Raw genomic sequence first — 23,906 nt, 5'->3', positions numbered from 1 at the left:
TTTTCTTTGTTGGTTATGTTAAAAAATTGACTTTATTCTGGAAATTGGTTTGTTCTGTTTTATTCTTGGTCTGCACACTTTGTTATACCATGCATGTGTATCATTACTTATGTTCAGGAAAGATTAGATTCTGTTAATAGGAACTACTATTCACTAGTAAAATTTTTCTTAAAAATAAAAAACAAAACAAAATCTGAGTAGAAACAATCCTGAACTAACGTACTTGACAAGAAAAAGTAGGAACAATAAGGAAAACCCAAAGTTTTGTCAGCAGGATAGATTCTATTTTTATTTTTTATTTATAGAATAAACATTTTTTTATACCTCCTATTGCAATGTAACTGTCATTAAAAATATTTTAAAATTCAAAGACAAGTCATTGAGAGTTTTCCCAGTTTTCTTCCTTGAAAGACATTCATTTCATACTATAAACCAGGCATAGATGGGGTACAGAGTAGTCAAAGATGAATATGACAAAGTCCCTGCCTTAAAGTTCAAGTCTGATTAAGGTAGAGGTCAGAAAGCAAGTGAACAAACAATTTCATGGTAATTGCAGTAGTAGAGATATACAAAGTATGTGTAGTACTATTTACAGAAAAGGGAGGGGTAAATAATTCACAAAGGAAGTGTTAAAGTAATAACTTTTGAGTCTACTAGATAAATGAGAACACTGCATGCAGTAGAAACCACATAGCCAAAGTCGTGAAAAAAAGATAGTTACTCATTGGTTTTCCTTAGTGTAGGCCTCAGGTGACTGTAGCACATTGGCTTTTATAGTTTCTAATTTTTATTTTTTCAACCCTTAATTTGAAATTAAAGGATATGCCACCAGTTAGTGATTCACACATACAGTCTGTTCTTGGAGTGTGGTATAACTTGTCTCGTAAATAAATCAGACCTGCTTTTTGAATAATTTATAGTGATTTAGTAAGATACGGAAACAAGTATGTCACACCTTTTTAATCTAAAAGAAATGAATGAAGATTGTTCAAGTATCAGATCAGATTAGCTACTGTATGGGAGAATATTACCATTCCAGTCTATTTTCTTACTGCTATTTCAAATGTTAATTTAATTCATATTAAAAGATGGTTTCTTGATTTATTAACAGTGATGGAGGAGAAGGGTAGTATTTGGTATGGAAAAAAGCAGAAATTAAAAAATGTATATAACTCGATACCATCTTCACCTCTAATTTTCATCAGTCTTGCTACAAGAGCACATTTAGTGGTTTATGTTTTATTTACATTTCACTTTTTGTTTTTTTGTTTGTTTTTATTAAGGGTAGGTAAAAAAGACTTGTAAGGCCCATAGGGGAAAATGAATATCTACAAAAGCACTTATACACCATACATGGGAAAATGGGCTCCTGGAATAAGCAAGATTTAATTATTAATGAAAAGCACTACTTTGAATGAATGAATTTTTGAAGTCCTAAATCAAGTCATGGATACCAGAATCAGTCAGTCAGTCTTCTTTCCTTTCTTTTTTTTTTTTTCTTTTAAATTTTAAGAGCACTGGTACACCACTAGTTCAAGAATGAGATAGCCCAACAAGAATATAAGTTGACATTTTTACAAAGTCCTACATTACTAATTAGACTTCCTTCCCGTTTTTAAAAAGCTTTATTTTTAAGTATGTAAGCTTCCCTAGGGTAGGACTTGATAATAAATACATATTGAGGAATATTATAAATGTTCCATGACTTATAAATTAGATATATTACATATTCCCTCATTTTTCTGTTATTTATACAGCATAAACTTATTTTATACAGATTGTTTCATTATTTTAAATAGCCAAGGTAAAATTTTAAATATGGCATCATGTAAGTTTATAGTAATGCTTTTTTTACTATTGAAAATATTTTTAAAAAATTAGTGTTTCTTTTTGATGTAGTTTTTGTAAAACCAAGTTACCATATTTCTTTTTTTCTTTTTTGCTAGGATTAAATTGATTTTACCTGTGTGTTCCACATGATAGGAATACAAGAGTTAATGTGGGGACTTAAGGATTTTGCAAACTGTTTTGCTTAGTTCTGAATATTTAGTTCCTTTTATAATAAAGAGGAATATTTCTAGAATGTGAATTTTATTCTAAATTGAGGGCTTTAATAACTTTACTTTTAAGTAATTGATGTTGGTAGTTTTTTATGTTTTCTATGAACTATGGAGAAGGGTGGATCTTTTTATACATTGGGATTTTGATTAGAGGCCATGATCTTAAATCCCATACCTTTCCTTGTATCCCAAACCATATACTAAGGCTTTGGTGCAAAAGTTTCAACCTTAAAATTTATTTTTCTTGCTCAGAAGCAAATAATCACATCTAATAATAGGGTTGGAACCACTAAAATTTTTGTATAACTTTCAAGAAATTGTATTGTTTCTTGAAGACTTATTTACATAACTATAAAATAACATATAGTCAAATGTTGGGTGGTTAATGAAAGCTTTCAAGAATTTTTCATATCTTTGTATATCATTTTTTCTTCCTTAAATATGTTTAGATATAAAGTATTTTCTCTATTGACAAAAATGGAAAAACAATATGTATATCTGACAAGATTCAAAACATAGTATATAATGTGTTGAAAACAAATTAATCACATTAGAGTTTTGCCTTATTTACAGTTACTAAAACTACAGTGATATATCAAAAATGAGGTCTTGCCTCTTACATTTTTTTTCTTTTTTATGTTTTAAGCAGTCTGGACCAAAAGGAAAGGTAAGCTTAATATCGATGAAATTAGAGCATGGATATAATACTAAGTATCAAATGATTTGTATGCTTTGAAAAATATCCATTGATTAGAATCATCATTAAAACTTAGTAATTATTGTAATAAAATGAAATGTACTAGTAGAAAAACATGATATTTGGCCATGTTGGTAATGTTTTACCATAATTCTTAGTATAACACTTTTTCATGAATGGTTATTATATACTTATGCTGATGTGTGACTTCTTTCCTTTTAAAACTAGTGTTTCAGTGCCTTAGTAGTAAAGTTGATTTTAATTCTATTACTAAAATCTTTCTTACTATATTTTACACTTTAGTAGAGTGAGGGGAAAATGAAATTAGAATACCTCAAGCTTGGAGTTAAAACTCTTTAACATCAAATGTATTCCTATTCTGACCCAAAAGATTTGTAACAGAATTTTATGATCGTTTGTTCCCTATGTAACAATACTGGCAAACGTATTGTTCTTTTGCAGAAATGTTGAATAATGTAAATAACATGGGAACAAAATTTTAAGAACACATTTTTTTTAATAGTGAAATGGTTGTGATTCTTCTAAGGCAAATGTCCATAAGAATAGCTTCTTTGCCCTAGTCAGTGGTCGGCAAACTCATTAGTCAACAGAGCCAAATATCAACAGTACAACGATTGAAATTTCTTTTGAGAGCCGAATTTTTTAAACTTCTAACGCCACTTCTTCAAAATAGACTCGCCCCAGGCCGTGGTATTTTGTGGAAGAGCCACAATCAAGGGGCCAAAGAGCCGCATGTGGCTCGCGAGCCGCAGTTTGCCGACCACGGCCCTAGCTGGTTTGGCTAGGTGGATAGAGCGTTGGCCTGTGGACTGAAGGGTCCCAGGTTCGATTCTGGTCAAGGGCATGTACCTTGGTTGCGGGCACATCCCCAGTAGGAGGTGTGCAGGAGGCAGCTGATCAATGTTTCTCTCTCATTGATGTTTCTAACTCTCTATCCCTCTCCCTTCCTCTCTGTAAAAAAATCAATAAAATATATTTAAAAAAATAGCTTCTTTGCTCATTGTATAAATGTAGAATATTTAATGCATGTGCATATTTTTTTTCTTGCTTTTCTAAGAGTTCAAAAGCATTTTCTGAACCCTCTACCCAAAAAAACAGGTTAACGGCCCTTATATTAAACAAATACTTTCATGATATTGGTGAATGTCAAAAGAAGGGACAGTCTATGATTTTAATTATTAACTATGAGTTTAATATTTTAACTCTGTAACTTTGTTTAACTGTATAGAGAGGGCAAAGAAGATAACGTGCAATATTTTATAAAACACATATTCCATCTTCATGAACACCAAGTTTCTGAAATATAAATTTAAGGATGATCCTATCAGTAAAAGTTTTGGGCGTATTTTACAATTCTGAAATATATCACAAACATTACTTGCTTTAGATGAATGGGTTGTGTAAATATTTTACTATTTATCTTCTGGCAAAGAAAAATTATTTTCCCATTGTGTCTTTTTATTGTTGTTGTTTGTGAGTTAATCATTATTCTTGTCAAATATAAATGAGTCATTTTATATTTTTAACTCATAAGTGACTATATGTTTTGGAAAGCTATTAATAAGATGTTTTTAATAAAATTGCTAAAGAATGCACATTTAGTAACTCTTAATACAATTATATTGAAACAGTCTCTTATTTTATAAAAATGTGTTCTTATATGCTATATCATAAGATAGATAAAATATAGTTACTGTTACATTATCAGAATAATATAACAATTTTAGGTTATTTTTTAAAATTTATTTTCTGTTATTGACAGTATTACAGATTTCCGCCCCTTTATCGCCCCCTCCATTCAGCCCCCTCCGGCCTTCCTGGCACTGTTGCCTGAGTCCATGGGATATGCATATATGCATATAAATTATTTGATTAATCTCTTCCTGCTCCCCTGCCTCCCATCCCCTTCTCCTGTGAGATTAGATTATTCTCTTATTCACAATAGCCTTGGAGGGTTTATATTAATTTTTATTCCCACTGTTTTGGCTCCTTAGGCATATTTCTGTAGAGGAAAGTTAGCATATATTTCCATAGCTATGTGCCAGGCACTCTTCTGGGAGCAGACAAAAATTTCTACCCTCTTAAGCTTATATTCTTTAAAAAAAAAAAAAATATATATATATATATATATATATATATATTTCAGAGAGAGAAAGGGAGAGGGAGGGATAGAAACATCAATAATGAGAGAGAATTATTGATCTGCCTCCTGCATGCCCCCTACTGGGGATCAAGCCAACAACCCAGGCATGTGCCTGACTGGAATTGAACAGTGACCTCCTGGTTCATAGGTCAATGCTAAGCCACTGAGCCCCACTGGCTAGGCTTACAGCTCACATTCTTGTTGGAATAATACTGAATAGGAGTCAGATGTAGAATTAAGTAACCAGCATTATCAGTAGGTATATAACTTACTCTAAAATGGTTTTGGCAATATATACCCAACTTTAAAGGAGATTGTGAGGAACAAATCAGATAATTATTTAAAACTTATACACTGTAAAATTTGAAATTGCTGTATAGTAATAGCTACTGAAATTCTTTCAGTCTTTTGTACTAAGATTAATACCAGGGACTAGATATGCAGCAGCAACTGTTTCTAAAATACTTTGTAGGGAAAACACCTGAGTGATTTAATTCAGTAGCTTAGTTACTGTTAGGTTGAATTTTGCCCATTAATCCTTTGGGTCCTTATCTAAAATTATTTTGCATTTAGCTTTGTCAGAGATAAACTGAGAAGAACTTTGCATCAGTAGATTTTACTTTGTAAATTTTTTCACATAAGCCTTCTCTCCCCCCACCCCCCTTGTGAACACTGAGCCACCTTTTGTTTTCTGATCTTTGAGGAGTAATGTCCCTTAACATATGAGGAGCTATAAATCTCTGAACTAAATTTTTTATTTATTAAAGAGAATGGTTTATTGAATAAACAAAAAGGTAGATAGTTGTAGAAGGTAATGTTTTCCCCAGTTTTTTCATTTGTACTGTATACTGGGCACAATGATGTGTGTTTTACGTGTAAGACCAAGCTGGAATAAATAATAAGATTAAGATCTAGAGCTTACAGACAAAAAATTTGCTGCCAGCTTTTTTGCTGTAGGTGACTTTGACAACTTGGGTGACTCAAATTTCTTTCTGACTCATAGACAGATGGGTTGTCAATACAGTGTCTGTGGCAGTACCAGGAATTCAGAATATTTACTATATTAGAACTGTTTTGGTTATGTTTTTCCCCCCTCCGTAGATAAAGAATCCCATTATGAAATTGAAACATACAGTGATTTTCAAATTTTAAAAAATTTAAATATGGTAGTGAATTTTAAAATAACAATAAGGTATAAAGGTGAAAAATGCAGTAAGAATATATGTATATGAAATGCTAGAAATGCTTATGTAAGGGGTGTGTTTGAAAAAGCAAGCATTATAATTAGAGATTTTATAATTTTTAAAATAATTGTTCAAATTGTTATTAGAATCATGTTGCATTTCTTTCTAATAATTTTTCCCTAATAACCTTTTAATATACATAACACATAATAATAAAATATAGCTGTATATTCTGAATTTTCACCCAATAATAATATGCCCTACCATTTTTCCCTACCATTAAGTTGGTTTCTAAAAATGATGTTTAATGATTTCATAGTAGTTTGTCCTGTAGATAAATAATCTATTTACCCCTTAGCCCATTTCTGGTTGTTTATTACTGTTATATATGACACATTGATGAACAGCTTTGTATATAAATCTCTAAATGCATCTAGTAAGATACAGCTCTGAGAAAGGATCCTTGGGGCTAGATTACAAATGTTTTTAATGCTCTTGATAAGTACTGCTGAAATGTTTCACAGAAAGGTGATACCAACATGTAATAGCATTATAAATTGCGTCTCAAGGTATTTGAGAATAAAATTATATTCAGATGATACTATCTTTCTTATAATTGTAAGAGTCACTTGAAACCTTAGAAATAATGAGTTGAGCATTATGATAAACTACAAGACTGATAGTATTATTAATTCTTTTATTCACTTCTGATCAATTGGAGTATACATTTAAAAGACTAGAACTTCATTCACAATAACAACTAAAATATTGAGATAAAATTAATGATGTGTAACTTCTTTATAAATGTACCTAAAGAATGTAATCTGGGACATGTATTATTATTTTTTGGTTGGTTATTAGGTATTAACCTTAAAGGAAGTTTAGATTTATTACTCTATAGCAATATAAATAGCCCTGGCCAGCATGACTCAGTGGTTAGAGCATTGGCCTGCCCAGAGGGTCCCGGGTCCCGTCTCTCTGCTCCCTGACCCACCCCCTCCTTTCAGGAGCATGTGGGAGGCAACCAATTGATGTGTCTCTGTAACATTGATCTTTCTCTCTCCCCTCCCTCCTTCCCTTCCTTCCCCTCCCTTCCACTCTCTCTGAAAATCAATGGAAAAAATACCCTCACTCCTAGAGTGAGGATTAAAAAATAAATATATGTAATAATATAAATTATATATACCAGGTATTACTAACTTATATATATTACACTAGTTATAAATCTTTAAAATAAAGTATATTTAATGCAATTTTAGTAAAAATCTCAGTGACTTTAAGAAATTTGATCAGTTTATTTAGAAGAATAAATATTTGAGAAAAGCAACAGACTTATTTTTTTAAAAGAAGAATAGGAAGAATGACTTGACACATAATAAAATATATTGTGAGGAAAACAGTGATTGAAAACACTAGAACTAGACTAGACACTAAACAGACTAGAGAGTCCAGGTATATTCAATTTCCAACTAACCAGTGCTATCAGTAGATATAAACAAGTTTACAGTGCCTTTGAGATGCCTGAATTATGATATTTGTACATTAACTGACAACGTAATATTTTGAATTGTGTATAATGGCTCTGCATGGTGTCCAGTGGTTCAGTTTTGACATTATCGTCCTTGTGTGGCAGTGTTTATACAAATATTTGCCCTGATAAATACATTTCTAATTACATTCTGCCTTTTAGATATGTACATTTTTTTCATTCTAACTATTTATCAATAAGCATAAGGATACAGTGGCGAACAATACATACAAAATCCATGACTCCTATAGTTTAATTTTGATGGGCACAGATAATGAACAGGTAAACATGGAATAGGTTCTATGTAAACAAGTGTAATTGGATGATACGATAGAGAGTAATAGTATGGATTGCATGTTCAGAGAAACTCTTTACTAAGAAGCTAACATTTAACCAAGGACTAAATGAGTCAGTCAAGCCATGATCATACAGATGGCTTTTCCAGATAGAGAAGAGGTGGTACTAAGATATTAATGCAGGAATGAGTTTGGCATGTTCAAGAACAGAAAGCAAGGCCAATATGTCTTGAGTTTGAATAGCAAAGGGAAAAATATTATGAGGTGAATTTGGTGAGGTCAGCTAGGGTCCAGATTATAAAAGCCTTTTTGTAAAGTGATCTGCAGAGTTTGGATTTTATATTAGTGCCCTCAGTGGAAGCCTTTAGGGCATTTTAGTTAGGAAAGTGTTATTACCTGATAAATCTTGGAGATTAAAACATTTTGTATATGACTTATAATTTGACACAATTGAACTAAGTCAGTAACATTCAGTTAAGGCTAAACATGTTCCACTTTCCAAATAGAGATGTCCTGCAAAGGAAAAGAAATAGTCGGTGACTAGGTATTCAAATTATCCCAGCAAAGTTAAGGAGTTGGGGAGGTGGAAAGGCAGAAGTAAAAGTCTTTAAGGCCTTTTCTTGGGAGGAGTTGAAGGGGGGAGTAAAAGAAATTTAAAGACCGCAGCCTATTAGGAATGCAGTTAAACATCTTGCTTGAAGAAATAGTTGGAATCTTGATGACATCTTAAATAGAAACATGCGATTGGAATAAGGAAGCATGTCAAACTCAAAGGCTAACATGGGCTAAATAAAGAAGGTTTAAGTCTATGTGGGCTGCAAAAAATAAAAAATGTTCAATTTTCATAGAAACGTAGGTTTATTTCGATAGAGACATGCTGAATACAGAGAGCTGAAATAAATGAGTAATCATTAACATAAAATAATAAAACATTTTAATAAAAATATTTTTTCTTGAACATTAACTTACCAGACACTGAATAACTGCACAAATTAATAAGCGTAACGAAAATAAACCTATTTTTCTTGTTCTCCGAAAACGAAATATTTCCTGTTGCCTACACCAAACAAGTCAGTCCAAGACTAATGACATAGCAATCGGCAGCTAAAATACTCGCTGCTACCCTGGCTGGTTTGGCTTCAGTGGATAGAGCGTTGGCCTACGGACTGAAGGGTCCCGGGTTCAATTCTGGCCAAGGGCACATGACTGGGTTGTTGGCTTGATCCCCAGCGGGGGACGTGCTGGAGGTAGCCAATCAATGATTCTCATCATTGGTCTCCCTCCCTCTCTCTCTCTCTCTCTCTCTCTCTCTCTCTCTCTCTCTCACACACACACACACACACACACTCTCCCTCTCCCCCCCTCTCCCTCTCTGAAATCAATAAAGAAAAATATTTTTTTAAAAAAATACTCGCTACTAGTATTAGTGAAGAGAAATGTTGTGCCGGCTCATAAGGGAAATGAATGCAACAAGATTATAGTAATCAGTCATTATCGAACATTGTAGTTCATTATTAATAATTATGTGTAACAGGATTTTGTAAAAATTAAGTTACGAAATTTTTATTAAAACGTTTCTTACAAACTGTTATATTGGCTGGGCCACAAAAATATTTGTTGTGGGCCGTGAGTTTGACATGCTTGGTCTAAAGAGAGAGAGTAACTGTTCGTTTGTTAAGTCAACTGGGACGGTGGGGCGGCGGGGGGGGGGGGGATGATGACAATTAATAGCAATTGTGCAAGCCAGTATAAATAGTGGAAAAGAGGAAACAAAGTAAAACAATGTTAAGCAAATAGAAATGTAAAAATTAACAACTAATAAAGTAAGATAAAAGGAAACCATGAAGTCTATTAGGTGTTATAATAATTGTGACCAAATTGAATAAAGTTAATAAAAAGATAAACTAATTGGGTTAAATCCAGCTATTTTATGTTGTTACAAGAATAAGACATAAAATAATAATTCGTAAGTAAAGGGGTTTTAAAGTCACAAGATATGCAAACAAAAAGAGCATGAGTAGAATTTTAATAACAGTGAAATGGTATTAGGGTAAAGCACATTTTATAATGGATACAGGCTATAAGAGTATAACAACTAAGTGTTGTCATATAACATTTGAAATAAAATATGCAGGAAGTTTTTGGTTAGAGTACAAATGTGAGAGATTTTAATACATGTTTTTGAAAATTAGGCTATAAGTTTAACATGAGTTTGGAATAGGGATTTTAACTGTAAAATGAATACACTATTTTATAGAAATTTAAATTTTTTGAAATCAGAGCAATGGAAAGGTTGATAAAAATGAATTACTATTAAAACCAAGCTTAAAATGGGGGTGAGGGGGAGAATAAGGACACATGTAATACCTTAATCAGTAAAGAAATTTTAAAAAACAACACCAAGCTTAAAAAAAGAAAAGGGCACCAGCCACCAGATCCTGGTTTCTAATACCACTCTAATAAAAGGAACGTGGAGAAATTTCTGATTCTAGCGATGGGTTAAGGAAAACACAGAATGAGTGTAGCATCTTAAGTGTCAGAAACTAAGCAAGTATTCAAAAAAAAACAAAAGGGTACTTGTTTCAACAGCATATATACTAAAATTAGAACAATACAAAGAAGATTTTAATGGCCCCTGTGCATGGATGACATGCAGATTGTTAAGCATTCCATATTTTTGTAAATTTTATGTTATTTATATTTTACCAGAATAAAAAACACACACAAAGGAATGAGGTTACATCAAAACAGCACAGGAGCCAACTGAAAAAGCTTCCAAAGGCAAAAATTGAAACAATTGGATTATAAACTAAAGTATAAAAAATATTCATGAGTGGTATAAATAATTGAATACATTTATTATTGAACTATCCTAGGATTTTTTTACAAACTGCAATAAAACGAATTGGGGAAGTGGACAGCTGTTTATTACTAAATTCTAAGAAATTTGTGTAGATAGGCCCCCCTCTTCAGGAAGTGGAGCTTAACTAAAGTAACTCCTTTGGTGGGCTAGACTGACTGACTTGCTTCCAAATAGAGCGTGGAAAGGGAAAAATAGTAACTTCAGAGTGGAGAAACCTGGCAAACAGTCCACTTTTGCCAAATGATCAGGGTTAGCATCACCAGTGATAAAAAATCACATTGATATCATGTACCGCCTGATAGGTGATAAGAAGGGCACTTCACATCTGTGATACTCTTACCCCAAACTCACAGCCTCAGTCTAATCACAAGAAAAACAATCAGAAATACCTAGGTTGAGGTGCATTCTACAAAATAACTGATCACTTCTTTTCCAGTGTCAGGGTGATGAAAAACAATATAAGACTGGGAAACAAAGAGGAGACTAAGGAGACAGACTAAAATCAGTGTATCCTGGATTGGATTCTGGAATGAAAAAGATATTAGTGAAATAGCTGATGAAACCAAATAAAATCTGGAGTTAATACTAGTGTGCCTGTATTGGTTTCTATTACTCATGTGTGATGGTAATGAAGGCATTAACATTAGGAGAAACTCAGTGATGGTTATTAGAGAATTGTGAATTGTCTTTTAAACTTTTCTGCAAATCAAAAGTTATTCTAAAATTAAATTTATTTTTTAAAACTTGTATTGCTGAGGCCTGTCTAACCTTTAATGAACAGAGCATTCTGATATTAATGTAAACAATTCTGCAAACAAATAAAAGCTCTTTCAATTCATTTTATCTCGCTTGTAAAATGTTGCAACCATGAGGTGAGGTTTTATCTAAAACTTCTACGCAAAACACAAATCCTCAGAAGCCCCCCTTACCTTATATGGCATGACAGGGATGCTTCTCCTACCTTATAGGGCATGACAGGGATGCTTCTCTGCTTTTGCTTGGCTTGAGGTAGAAAAGAAATATCCACTGAGAAATTCAATCCTAGACTTGAGCTTCAGATCAGTTTGGAGTTTGAAATTTTAGTATCTGTAGAGTGATGGAACCCTTAAACCAAGAAATTAACATAAAATTTGATGTTTTTGTTCACATAGCAAATCTTTTTAAAACTAAATTTTAAAGAACACAGATAGTTTGTGGCTAGAAAGTTTCATTCTTTTTTCAAGCTAATGCTTTTATCCTGAAATTCATACATTCAAATCTAAGGCATGCTTTTATTTCTGTAATTTATTCATTATAATTTTTAAAACAACTTAATTTGCCTTGTTCATATAGGAAAATGTAGCAAATATTGGATATAGAGTGGGCATTATGTCTGAAATGCCCCGCAACTGAGGATCGGGCCCAAAACTTGGGCACATGCCCTGACTGGGAATAGAACCGGTGACCTCTTGGTTCATGGGTTGATGCTCAACCACTGAGCCACACAGGCCAGGCATAATAGTTTATTAACATTAAATTACAATACATAATAAAGTATGGATACTAAAGAATATATGCAGTGTGTTCCTCATTAGCTATGCAGAGCTCAGGGCACTTGGTCAAATTGCAAAGAGCACAGTGTATTAATGCAGCATTTTCATCAATTAGCTATGATTTCATCAATCCATACACATTTATTATTGTCTCAGTCACTACTGAATAAATCTGTGCTTATAACATTTCCCAGAATATCTATATTTTCAGATTTTTTGGCTGCTCAAACTTACCTTGTTGATAATCCTTAACATTTAAGAATATCTGTTGCCCTGACCAGTTTGCTCTGTGGTTGGAGTGTTGGCCCACAGACTGAAGGGTGTCGGATTAGATTCCTGGTCCAAGGACACATACCCTGGTTGCAGGTTTCCCACCCCCAGTAGTGGGGCGTGCAGAAGGCAACCAATCAGTGTGTCTCACATCAGTGTTTCTCTCCCCTCCTTCCATTCAGTGGAAAAAATATCCACGGGGAGAATATATATATATATATATAATCTGTTGTCCACTGTTTTAAAAAATATATATTATACAGAGTGTCCACAATTTTAAATAATATATACTACAGATAGTGTATGGAGTTTACTATAATACTGTCATACTTTGCTTTTAAAATCATCGTTTCTGTTGCAATTTAAAGTTGGTATCTTTGCCCAGCCATGTGGCTCAGTGGTTGAGTGTCCCATGCACTAAGAGGTCACTGGTTTGATTCCTGGTCAATGCACATGTGCGGGTTACAGGCTTCATCTCCAGTAGGGGGCGTGCAAGAGGCAGCCAATCAAGGATTCTTTCTTATTGATGTTCTATCCTCCATTCCTCTCTAAAATAAATTTATATATATTTTAAGCTGACAGGGTGGAAATTGCCCACTTGTACCAAATGCTGCTCAATAATGATGAAACCACCATTACTCATCAATATTAATGCAGTTTAGCAGGATTCAGAGTCTGGCATTGCTATTTAATAGTTGTGTGACCTTGGATGGGCAAGTTAATTAACCTCACTTTGCTTCTGTTTCCTCACATATAAAGTGCTAATAATATATGTTTTATAAGATTATTGTGAGGATTAAAACACTTAATAGATGGAAAGCACTTAGAACAGTACCTGGCACATGATGCTCACTATTTGCTAACTGCTGTTACAAATACACTACTGTCATTACGCTTATTATTTTCTTCCTTATGTCATTTTCATATTTTGTTTTCAATTTAGATAGTTTGACTTTTACAATACAGTATTAAATCTTTACAGGAAACTTTCTTTAGAGTTTTTGTCTAATTTGGTATTGTTCACTAGTGTGAATGGATTTACAAATAATAGAATAACCTTATTTTTAATATCCTGATTAAATAAAATAGGAATAATTTTAGAAGCTTTATTTTAGGATAGCAAAGTAGCTATTATAGCTCTCTAGTCAATTGCATTTTGCAAATCTCCTTCTTTAATGGTTTATTTATCCCATAATTAGCTATAGATTTTTTGCTTTGTATTTTAGGACCCTTATTTACTAAGGATTATTTTCAGAATCCTGAAAATCAATTGTATTTATTTTTATGTATTTGTATATATTTATATGCAAATGTAATATATTTTTAAAAGTATAAGTATATTCCCATAATGTAGTCATAATACAAGATTAAAATTCTTGTATGATTGCTAGTTTTGTATATAACACTTTTTGTACTTATTTTGGGATTCTCCTCAGCCAATATCTTATTTGCTATGTATTCTTTTATTTATACCCAAAACATGTGAAAATGAAGCATTATGAGTTTTTTTGTAATGTGTTATTTTTTAATCCTTACCTGAGGATATTTTTTCATTGATTTTTAGAGAGAGGGAAAGAGAGAAATATTGATGTGAAAGAAACACATCGATTGGTTGCCTCCTGTATGCGCCTGACTAGGGCCTGGGCCAGGGAGGAGCCTGCAATCAAGGTATATGCCCTTGACTGGAATCGAACCCAGGACCCTTTGGACTGCAGGTTGACACTCTATCCACTGAGTCAAACCGGCTAGAGCATGTAATGTTTTTATTAACTGACTAGGGGTCTGGTGCATGAAATTCATGCACGGGAGTGGGGGGGGGGCTCAGCCCAGCCTGTACCCTCTTCAATTCAGGACCCCTCAGGGGATGTCCCACTGTCATTTTAGGCCCAATTCTGGGATTCGGCCCTAAACCAGCAGGCAGACATCCCTCTCACAATCTGTGACCACTGGCTCCTAACTGCTCGCCTGCCTTGCTTACCGCCCGTAACTGCCACGCCCCCCCCCCCCCCCCCCCCATTAGCCTGATCACCCCTAACCACCTCTGCCTGCCGGCCTGATCACACCTAACTGCCCCCCTGCCAGCCTTGTGGCACCTAACTGCCCCCTCCCCCCGCCTGGTCACCCCTAACTTCCATCCCTGCAGGCCTGGTCTCACCTAACCACCCCCACCCCCACCAACCTGGTCGCCCCACACAGCCTGCTATTCAGTCATTAGTCGTCCCTCACTAACCCCCCCTGCCAACCTTGTCGCCCCACACAGCCTGCCAGCCTGCTGTTCGGTCGTTAGTATTACTGTGACAGCGTCCCAGACAATTTGCATATTCCTCTATTATTAGTATAGCTTTATGCATTTGGGGAACTACTTTGAAAGAACAGTAATTTGAATGCCTGCTATGGGGTTTGATAGATTGTCAAAACAAAAAATAGTCACTGACTTTAGAGATCTTATAATGTGTTATTAGTATATTTCTGTAATACAGTTTTGTTATTTTATAGTATTTTATATGGCAAAGAAGCTATGCTTTGCTTTTAAAGTATAAGTATTTTCTCAATTTTTTCATTTTGAAGAATATTTTTTTTGTTAGAATAAAACTATGTATATTCCCTTTTATAGGAAAGAATATCCACCTCATGTCCAAAAATTTGAAAATAATCCTGTAAGGTTAAGTTGGCCCCAAGGTATTGGTAAGTGTGCAGTTTTACCTGTTACATCTGTAAAAGGTTTTGAGTAGTCTGAAAGGTAGAAGTAAAGATATGACCTTGGCTTTAAAATATTCCCAGGTATAATATAAATATGTAAAAAAAAAAATTATAACTGAATTGAGAATTTATTTAATTTTGAATGAAATCACCAAGAAATGGTTGCACATTCAGGTGATTACAATTTGAAATCTTTATTATTTTTTGTTAAATTCAAGACTCAAATATTTTTGGGGTTATAGCATCAAAATTGTGTTTTTTAAAAACTATATAAAACCCTAATATGCAAATCAACCGAACGGTGGAAAGACTGGCAGAATGACTGATCGCTATGATGCACACTGACCACCAAGGGGCAGACGCTCCATGCAGGAGCTGCCCCCAGCCCACAGGCCCTGGCGGGGGCAGGTCTGGCGAGCAGGCGGTGCCAGGCCAGCGAAGGCGGGTGAGAGCAGGTGCCCCGATCACCCTGCTGGTTGCCCCACAGATTGGCCCTGATCACTGGCCAATCCTAGGGACTCTACCCATGCACAAATTTTGTGCACCAGGCCTCTAGTGTTGTAATATTTTATCTTGTAACTAGAGGCCTGGTGCATGAAATTTGTGCATGGGAGGGGGTGTCCCTCAGCCCAACCTGCGCCCTCTTGCAGTCCAGGACCCCTCGCTCCTTACTGTCCACCTGCTCCCTGCTCCTTACCACTCGGCTTGCTGCTTCTTATTGCTGCCATGTGAGCCTGGCTTCTGGCTGAGCTGCACTCCCCCTGTAAGAGCACACTGATCACCAGGGGGCAGCTCCTATGTTGAGCGTCTGCCCCCTTATGGTCGGTGCACATCATAACACCTGGTAGTTCTGGTCATTCTGCTGTAATGGTCTTATCCTAGCTAATAAAACAGTAATATGCAAATTGACAGTACTTTCGCTATGCCCACAGCCAATCAGAGCGAACAAGATGGCGGTTAATTTGCATATTCTGAGGGAGGGAGGAGTGAAGAAAATAGAAAGCATGGCGGCTGCGCGGGTGGGCAGCAGCGCAGCTGTGGAGCACGAGGCCATGGTGGCCTCTGAGGCAGTGTGAGCGGCAGCAATGCGGCTACAGCGGTGGCGGCGGCGGCGGTGGGCAGGGCGCGCAGTGGAAGCGGCAGGCGGGGCGTGGCGGGTGGTGTGCGAGGCCGCGGTGGCCTTGGAGGCGGTGGTGGCTGCGGGTGGGAGGCACCCCGCCCTTTCGGCCCGCCCCGCCCGCCGCAGCGGGAGAGGTGGAGGGGCGGGAGGGAAACCCGGCAGAAGTCTTGCAGGAAATATTCCTGCAACGGGTCCCTAGTATTATATAAACTAGAAGCCCGATGCACGAAGATTCGTGCAAGAATGGTCCTTCCTTTCCCTGGCTGCCGGCACCACCTTTCCGCTCCGGCCCCAGAGCCGCCTCTTTCCGCTCCGGCCCCGCCTTCCCACACTGCCCAGAGGCCATGAATAGCTGGGGCGGTGCAGAATGCCTGCATCCCACCCCTGGCCGCTCAGTGTCTGCATATGCAAATTAACCCACCATCTTAGTTGGGTTAATTTGCATACTCCTGATTGGTGGTGGGTGTCGTGAGGTATGGTCAATTTGCATCTTTCTCTTTTTTAGTGTAGATATGCCTGCATGATTGAGCTGAAACTGGCTCTCCAACATCCCCTGAGGGGTCCCGGATTGTGCAGGCCAGGACAAGGGACCCCACCAGTGCATGATCATGGCCAGGGAGAGACGTAGGAGGTTGGCCATTCAGGGAGGGACCGCGGGAGGGCTCCAGGGCATGTCTGGCCCATCTCGCTCAGTCCCAATCGGCTGGACCCCAGCAGCAAGCTAACCTACCTGTCAGAACATATGTCCCCTGGTGGTCAGTGCACATCATAGCGAGCAGTTGAGTGGCCTTAGCATATCATTAGCTTTTTATGCTGTGATTGATTGAATGGCCGACCAGTCAACCAGACACTTAGTATATTAGGCTTTTATTATATAGGATTGTCTTGACTTAAAGTGCTGATTATTCTTTATTGTATATGTTGAAACATTATTTTAACTAAAACAATTTGATAAGTTAGTATTTTTTCATAACAAGCATCATGAGGAATTGATAAAATTTCATTTTAGTACTTTTATTTTTGTCTCCTTTCTTTAGATCCAATAATGAAGAAAACAGAAGAATCTGAATCATACTTGGAGTCTGAAATCAAAAGGAAAGTATCACAGAAACGTCACAGTTCATACCAATCTACTACTCCTGTGTCTCCTGCCTCAAAAAAATCTTTAACTGATTTAGAGGTGGGTAAGGAAATTATACTTTGTTGTTAATGAGATGGTATTTTAGTAATATGATGTTTAGTATTTATTGAATTGTAGGTGAACTTTACTCATACTACTAGAAGAGACACAGAAAAGTTATTTAGGCAAACTTTTCTGACTTCACTAGATTTTTTAACTCTACAAAATCTAGAATGTCTTTTTCTGGAAAGAATATATCAGTGCCACCCTGCAACATACTCCAAATAACTGCTCTCAACCAGAATTTTTTTTTTTAATTGATTTGAGAAAGAGAGTGAGGAATGGAGAGAGGGGGGAGAGATAGATTTGTTCTACTTATTTATGCTTTCATTGATTGCTTCTTGGATATGCACTGACCAGAGATCAAACCCACAGTCTTGGTGTATGGGACAATGCTTTAACCAACTGAGCTATACCCAGCCATAGTCTCAATCAGAATTTTTTTTTAATACATTTTTATTGATTTCACAGAAGTAGGGAAAGGGAGAGAGACATGGAAACATCAATGATGAGAGAGAATCATTGATGGGCTGCCTCCTGCATGCCCCCTACTGTGAACTGAGCCCACACCCTGGCATGTGCCCTGACCAGGAATGGAACCTCATGGTTCATAGGTAGATGCTTAACCACTAAACCACACCAGCCAGGCAGGAGTAATGTTTTTAGAACCGTAGTCAGACGCGTTATCCATTGCGCCACTGGCCCGGTACTGGAGGAGTAATGTTTTTAAATGGAGTGGTTAGATCTCTCTTCTCATATATGGATCTGGTAGCATCCAAGTACAATATATCTTTATAATGACAATCTCATTCTATCATTTCATTGTCACAACAAATATTTGTTCACTTAATTTCCTTTGATATGAGGCTCAAAGTATTAAAATATTTTTCTTTTAGACTGAGTTATTTCTCTTACAAAAACAGATCAAATGGATATTTGCCAGAGTGTAGGGATAAGGAGGGATGGGTGAAAAAAGTAAAGGGGAATGTAGTCAATAATATTGTAATAATTTGCACGGTGACACATTATTTCTAGAATTAGTGTGGTGATCACATTGTAAGGTATCTCAATGTCAAATCACTATATTATACACCTGAAACTAATACAATTTTGTATATCAATTATACTTAAATTTAAAATAACAATCCTATATAATAAAAGCCCAATATGCAAATTGCCCCTTCGGGCGGTCATTCGACCGGCAAACTGGGAGTTCAACCGCTCACTATGATGTGCACTGACCACCAGAGGGAGGCACAGAAATGGTGGACTGCGACACCATGTTGCTGGCAGTGGGTGCTCAGCTGCTGGGCGTCTGTGAGGAGCCAGGCTGCAGCCACCGGGACTGCAGGGGCCCATCGGGCCCCTGGTGTGTTCACACAGGAGCAGATCTGCAAGGCCTGCCAGAAGACAGTGTGCTGCCTGCCCGGCTTCCGGGGGGCCCACACTGCGCCCCGGCCCGCGGCATCCGGCCACACTCACTATATCTCCGGGTGGGCACTCCGGAGCTGTGACTCAGGCGGTTGGGGGCCCGGAGGCCCAGGTGCTGCCTAGGGCCCAGAGGTCACCTGGGCCCTGCCCTTCTAAGCCAGACACTTGCACTTTGATCCACAGCCAGGTCTAGAGATTGCACCTTCGTGTACCAGGCCTTTAGTACAGTGTAAATACATATAATATACAAAAATAATTATTAATAGATTTAAATTATATGTTGTTACAAAATTTGATAAGTAATTATTTGGCGTAAAGTTATTGGAAATGCATCTTTTAACCTTTTGCACTCAGATGTCGAGTGTGACGGTTATTGAATGTATCAATAATTTGAAATATAAAAAAATCCAAATAAATAAGTTTGTATAAAAATAAACTCCAGTTTTTTATTCTACTGCCGCACTTTGTAAAATCTGGGGTATTTAAAAAATTAAATCCCGAGTAGAATAAAGGAATCGAGAAAAAAGCAAGCGAGTGCAAAGGGTTAATTAGAGCCATTGACTTTTTCTCAATTAGTTCATGTCTCCATGGATAAATATATGTTCTATACTGAGACAGGATTCAACATCTATTTCTGTTTCCTTCTTATTGACGTAAATGCTGAGGTAATAAGTACATAAATAAGTTTCACATAAATAAGTACATGACTATGGAAAGAATTATAGTAATATCACTCAATACCTTGAACTTTTTCTAATTTATATGCCCCAAATCACATGATACTGTCAGAAAACATTTTTAATGATATCACAACTGTAACATATAGTAAGCCTTCATTAAAATATTTTTGAAATACTGACTTAGAAATCAATTGTCTTGCAAATTTTTGTTAACCAGTACTTATAATTCATTTTTTTCAACATTTAAAATTGTCCTTTGGTTTGATTTAATAGTTTTTATACCCCAGGAAATATACCATTAGTGATATTTTAAATGGAAGAAAGGTTTAGCATTCTTTTTTTTTTTTTTATGTTTTTATTGATTTCCGGCATACCCCCTACTAAGGATCAAACCCGCAACCCAGGCATGTGCCCTTAGTGGGAATTGAACCGTGACCTCCTGGTTCATGGGTTGATGCTCAACCACTGAGCAACACCAGCTGGGCTAGCATTCTTATTTTGAAGAGGAGGAGAAGCAGTTGTGGTAGGAGATTCCTTGACATAAGCATAATCATGTTGGGTTTTTGGAAAGGTTATATGTAGAAATTGAGAAACTAGATATTGATTCCCTTAATACATTAAGCGCCAAGCCTGTTTTGTCTTGCTTTCCATTTAGCCCACGATATCCAATTTCACCAATATACTGGCGGCACCAATGACTGACTGGTCCAGACAGAAAGTATAGTGTCAGTCACCAGTGACTGACATGGCACTTTACGTGTTAAGATTATTTATGCCTTGTATGCTGGAGTGAAGGTCTCAAAAATTCCTTCAGCATTCTGCTGCTAAATTCTAACTAATATGACATATTCAGGATTTTTGTGGTAGCCATGGTGATGTGATGGGAAGTGAGAGTTAATTTTGAAATATTGTATGTATTTGTTCCATGATGTTGAAATAAAATGCCGAGGTCTTATATTTTTTTGAAACCTAAGTTTTCTGAAGAGTATGAATATTGTCCAAAATGTGGTCAAGAAAAAGAAATTCAGACCAAATGTCAAAGTTGTGATATTCTTTTTCCTAAGGATTTGCCCAGAAGTTGCAGACCAGCTATAACTTTGAATGAATCAACTGGTCCGTTATTGAGAACATCAAATCATCAGAATTCTGGAGGACAGAAGTCACAAAACACAGCATTAACACCCAACAAGTTTTATGGCAACAGTGTGGGAAAGGTTCCAATTGATATTATTGTTAATTGTGATAGACAGAATTATTTACAGGCTAATGGGAAAGTCATTTTACCTAGGGCTAAAGGAGCCAAGACCACAAATCTAAAAGAAAGGAAAATAAGCCTGTCAGACCTGAATGATCCAAGTAAGTGTTTTACTCCTTTTGGTATTGCTTTTATCAGTCCAACATTGTAAGGTGAACAAGAGTATATTTGAGAACTATAGTTTTGTGTAAGTTATGTAACATGTCTTCTTGTGTCAGTTATGTAACATTTTTTGGGTAGATGATTAAAATTGTATTCATAGTTAGCAAATAATGACTCAGCCTGGCCTGCGGGTATCAGTGGACCTCTGTGCCGCCGCAGCCCGGCCTTACCTGCCAGCTTGTTGGGCTCTAGCTTGCTGTCCATGTCGATCCCGCACAACACGAAGTAGTGCGCGATGTGGCAGGCGGCCAAGGAGGAGCCCGAGCCCGAGCCCAGGCTGTGCGCTGTGCTCTCCTGCTCATCCTGGCCCCGCTGTGATTGCCGCCACCGCTTGGGCATATAGGGGGAGTGTCCACAAGAGAGGCTCCTGCTGCCACAGCTGTGCTCGCCAGCCGAGAGCCCAGCGTCTGGCACCCATTGGTCAGCTGAGCGGCGCTCCCGCTGTGGGAGTGCACTGACCACCAGGGGGGCAGCTCCTGCATTGAGAGTTTGCCCCCTGGTGGTCAGTGTGTGTTATAGCTACTGGCCGGTCACTTAGGCTTTTATATATACATACATACACACACACACACACACGTAATAAAAGCACAGAACTTGGCCACAGTCCTAGGTCAAGTCCATGTATGCCTAGCTTTCTAACTTCAGCCTGGTTAATTTAATCTCTCTGACCTATAAATGGATACATTGCCTTGTTAATCTATATATATAAAAGTCAAAGCAACCGAACGACTGGTCCACTGGTCGCTATGATGCACACTGACCACCAGGGAGCAGATGCTCCCACAGCCAACCTTCCACAGCCAGTCAGCCCCAATTGGCCCCACCAACTTCCCGTGGCCCCTCACCTGGCTGGCCAGCCCTGATCAGCCCCGAGCCCCAATATTTGACAGCTATAAAGGACTCTGAAAATTAGTTTCTTTACCACTTTGTTTCTCCCCTAAATCTTTTTTTTTCTTACTTCAGACACATGTGCATATGTGTGTGCATATGGAATATAGTCCTGTTATAATAAATAGAAAAAGATTGGAAACATTCGGACTGGTTGAAAAAACTACAGTATACCTACTTGTAAAAGGGGAGAAATGATTTAGTATTTTATAAGTGATTTTCAAGTGATTAACCAAATGAATAAAGCCAAGTGAGTATCAGTATATAGTATGCTACCCTTTATTTAGGAAGGATGGGAGAATGAATCTAGATATTTTTTTATTTGTTTTTAATGAAAGGTATATCAGAAATTGAATTTAAAAGTGATTGGAAGGGGAGGAAACAGTATGGGAATCAGGGATAGGTGCTAGATGTCTACATATGTACTTGTTTTATAAATTTGACTTTGGAGCCATGTAAACACTTCACATAATTATAAATGAAAATTAAATTGCAAATATTTAAAAACAAAATCAAAACCAAAATGAAATAAATGAATGTCAATATATATCTATTGGTTGCTTGAACACACAGAAGAATTATTTCAGATGAATTTAAATTAAAATAATATTGTGGTTGTGCATCCTTACGTGATCTATTTTAAGTCAAACAAAACTACAAGGAAATCCTAAGTGCAGTCACAAATATTGTTACTAATATTGGTACTGAGATTTTTAAACATTTTGACAAAGCAAATAAGCCATTGTATGATTGTCTCCAGAAACCAAGATTTTCAGTGTTAGAGAAAAAGGAATATAAAAGTAAAATCAATATCTTGTAACTTTAAATTTGAATCAGAGATAAAGTGAACTTACTGCATATTTTTTCTTAAATAGGAAATAAGTATTTCCTAGCTTTACCTGCAGAAAATGCCTAGAAACAGTAAGCAACCCTCATGTAGAAACAAACAACCCTAGTTCCCATATTTGCATTTTTGAATATCATTTCCCAACAGAGCTCCTCAGAGAAATTGCCTACTCAAAGTCTGGGACACAAAGGTATTAATAAACCTAGATCATCTTGTGATATCAGGAAGTATGGAAGCTGTAAGGAATACTGTGGACACATCAAATGACTCAAGAGCTAAAATGAAAGAGCTCCCTTTGACTAATGATGGGAATACTTGTGTCACAAACAGAATCATAATTGCAATTTTTTGAAATATGTCAAATATATTAAAATCAGTTTATAATAATATCCTCCAACTCCCCCCAAAAGAAAAACTCCATTGGTTACTTTTGGAGATTGCCTAAGGTTCCTAATCATTACTCTGAAAACTGAAAAAGGAGATAAAATTAAGCTTTTTTTAAATCTTAAGATATGTCAAGTTCTATTTTAATTAAATTCAATTAAAAAAACAATATGTACCAGTACATTAGCTTATCTCTCAAATATATTTTTAAAAAGATACTGTAAAAAAAAAAAAAAAAAGATACTGTATGATGGCTGTGCAGCCTATACTCAAATATTATATTATGATAATGTTGATAGTTGATTATTTTATCATACATTTTAGTGTTATGCCAATGTAATATTAAATACTTCTAATATCATTTGAGTCTTTTCTAATGTTGATATTTTTAATAATGGTAAGATATGAAGAAAACTCTCACTTATTAGGCAGTTACTGTGTATTATTACAGAGCCAAACTTTAAATAGGAAACCTGTCATTCTGAGGAAGTTTCCAAGATGAGGGGAACTGGAAGTTAATAAGGCTAAATTGATATGTGAAAAAATACAAAATATTTTGTCTACATCAACCATGTAGGCTGATAACATAAGGAAATACATTCATGTGGCTCTTAGGTTTATTAAGTAGTTTACTTTTTAGAGTTTAACCACAACCATGAATTAAT

The 23,906-nt window shown here is 36.3% G+C and overlaps 1 protein-coding gene across 6 annotated transcripts in view; it reads left to right on the top strand.

Moving 5' to 3' along the window:
• SENP6 (SUMO specific peptidase 6) overlaps positions 1–23,906 on the top strand; it is a 97,362-nt gene that overhangs the window by 30,420 nt on the left and 43,036 nt on the right. For 3 of the 6 annotated variants that reach the window (XM_079779734.1, XM_079779733.1, XM_079779730.1), the window contains 4 exons: positions 2,707–2,727; positions 15,209–15,279; positions 17,452–17,594; positions 20,770–21,061. In XM_079779734.1, coding sequence (XP_079635860.1) covers positions 2,707–2,727; positions 15,209–15,279; positions 17,452–17,594; positions 20,770–21,061 — 527 coding nt within the window. The remainder of the gene's footprint in view (positions 1–2,706; positions 2,728–15,208; positions 15,280–17,451; positions 17,595–20,769; positions 21,062–23,906) is intronic. The other 3 variants (XM_079779731.1, XM_079779732.1, XM_079779735.1) reach the window with 3 other exon arrangements.

The sequence above is a fragment of the Cnephaeus nilssonii genome (genome assembly GCF_951640355.1).
Source record: "Cnephaeus nilssonii genome assembly, chromosome: 9".
In the NCBI taxonomy this organism is placed as follows: Eukaryota; Metazoa; Chordata; class Mammalia; order Chiroptera; family Vespertilionidae; genus Cnephaeus; species Cnephaeus nilssonii.
Note: the sequence above shows the minus strand (reverse complement) of the source record. Positions and strands in the feature narration are given on the sequence as shown.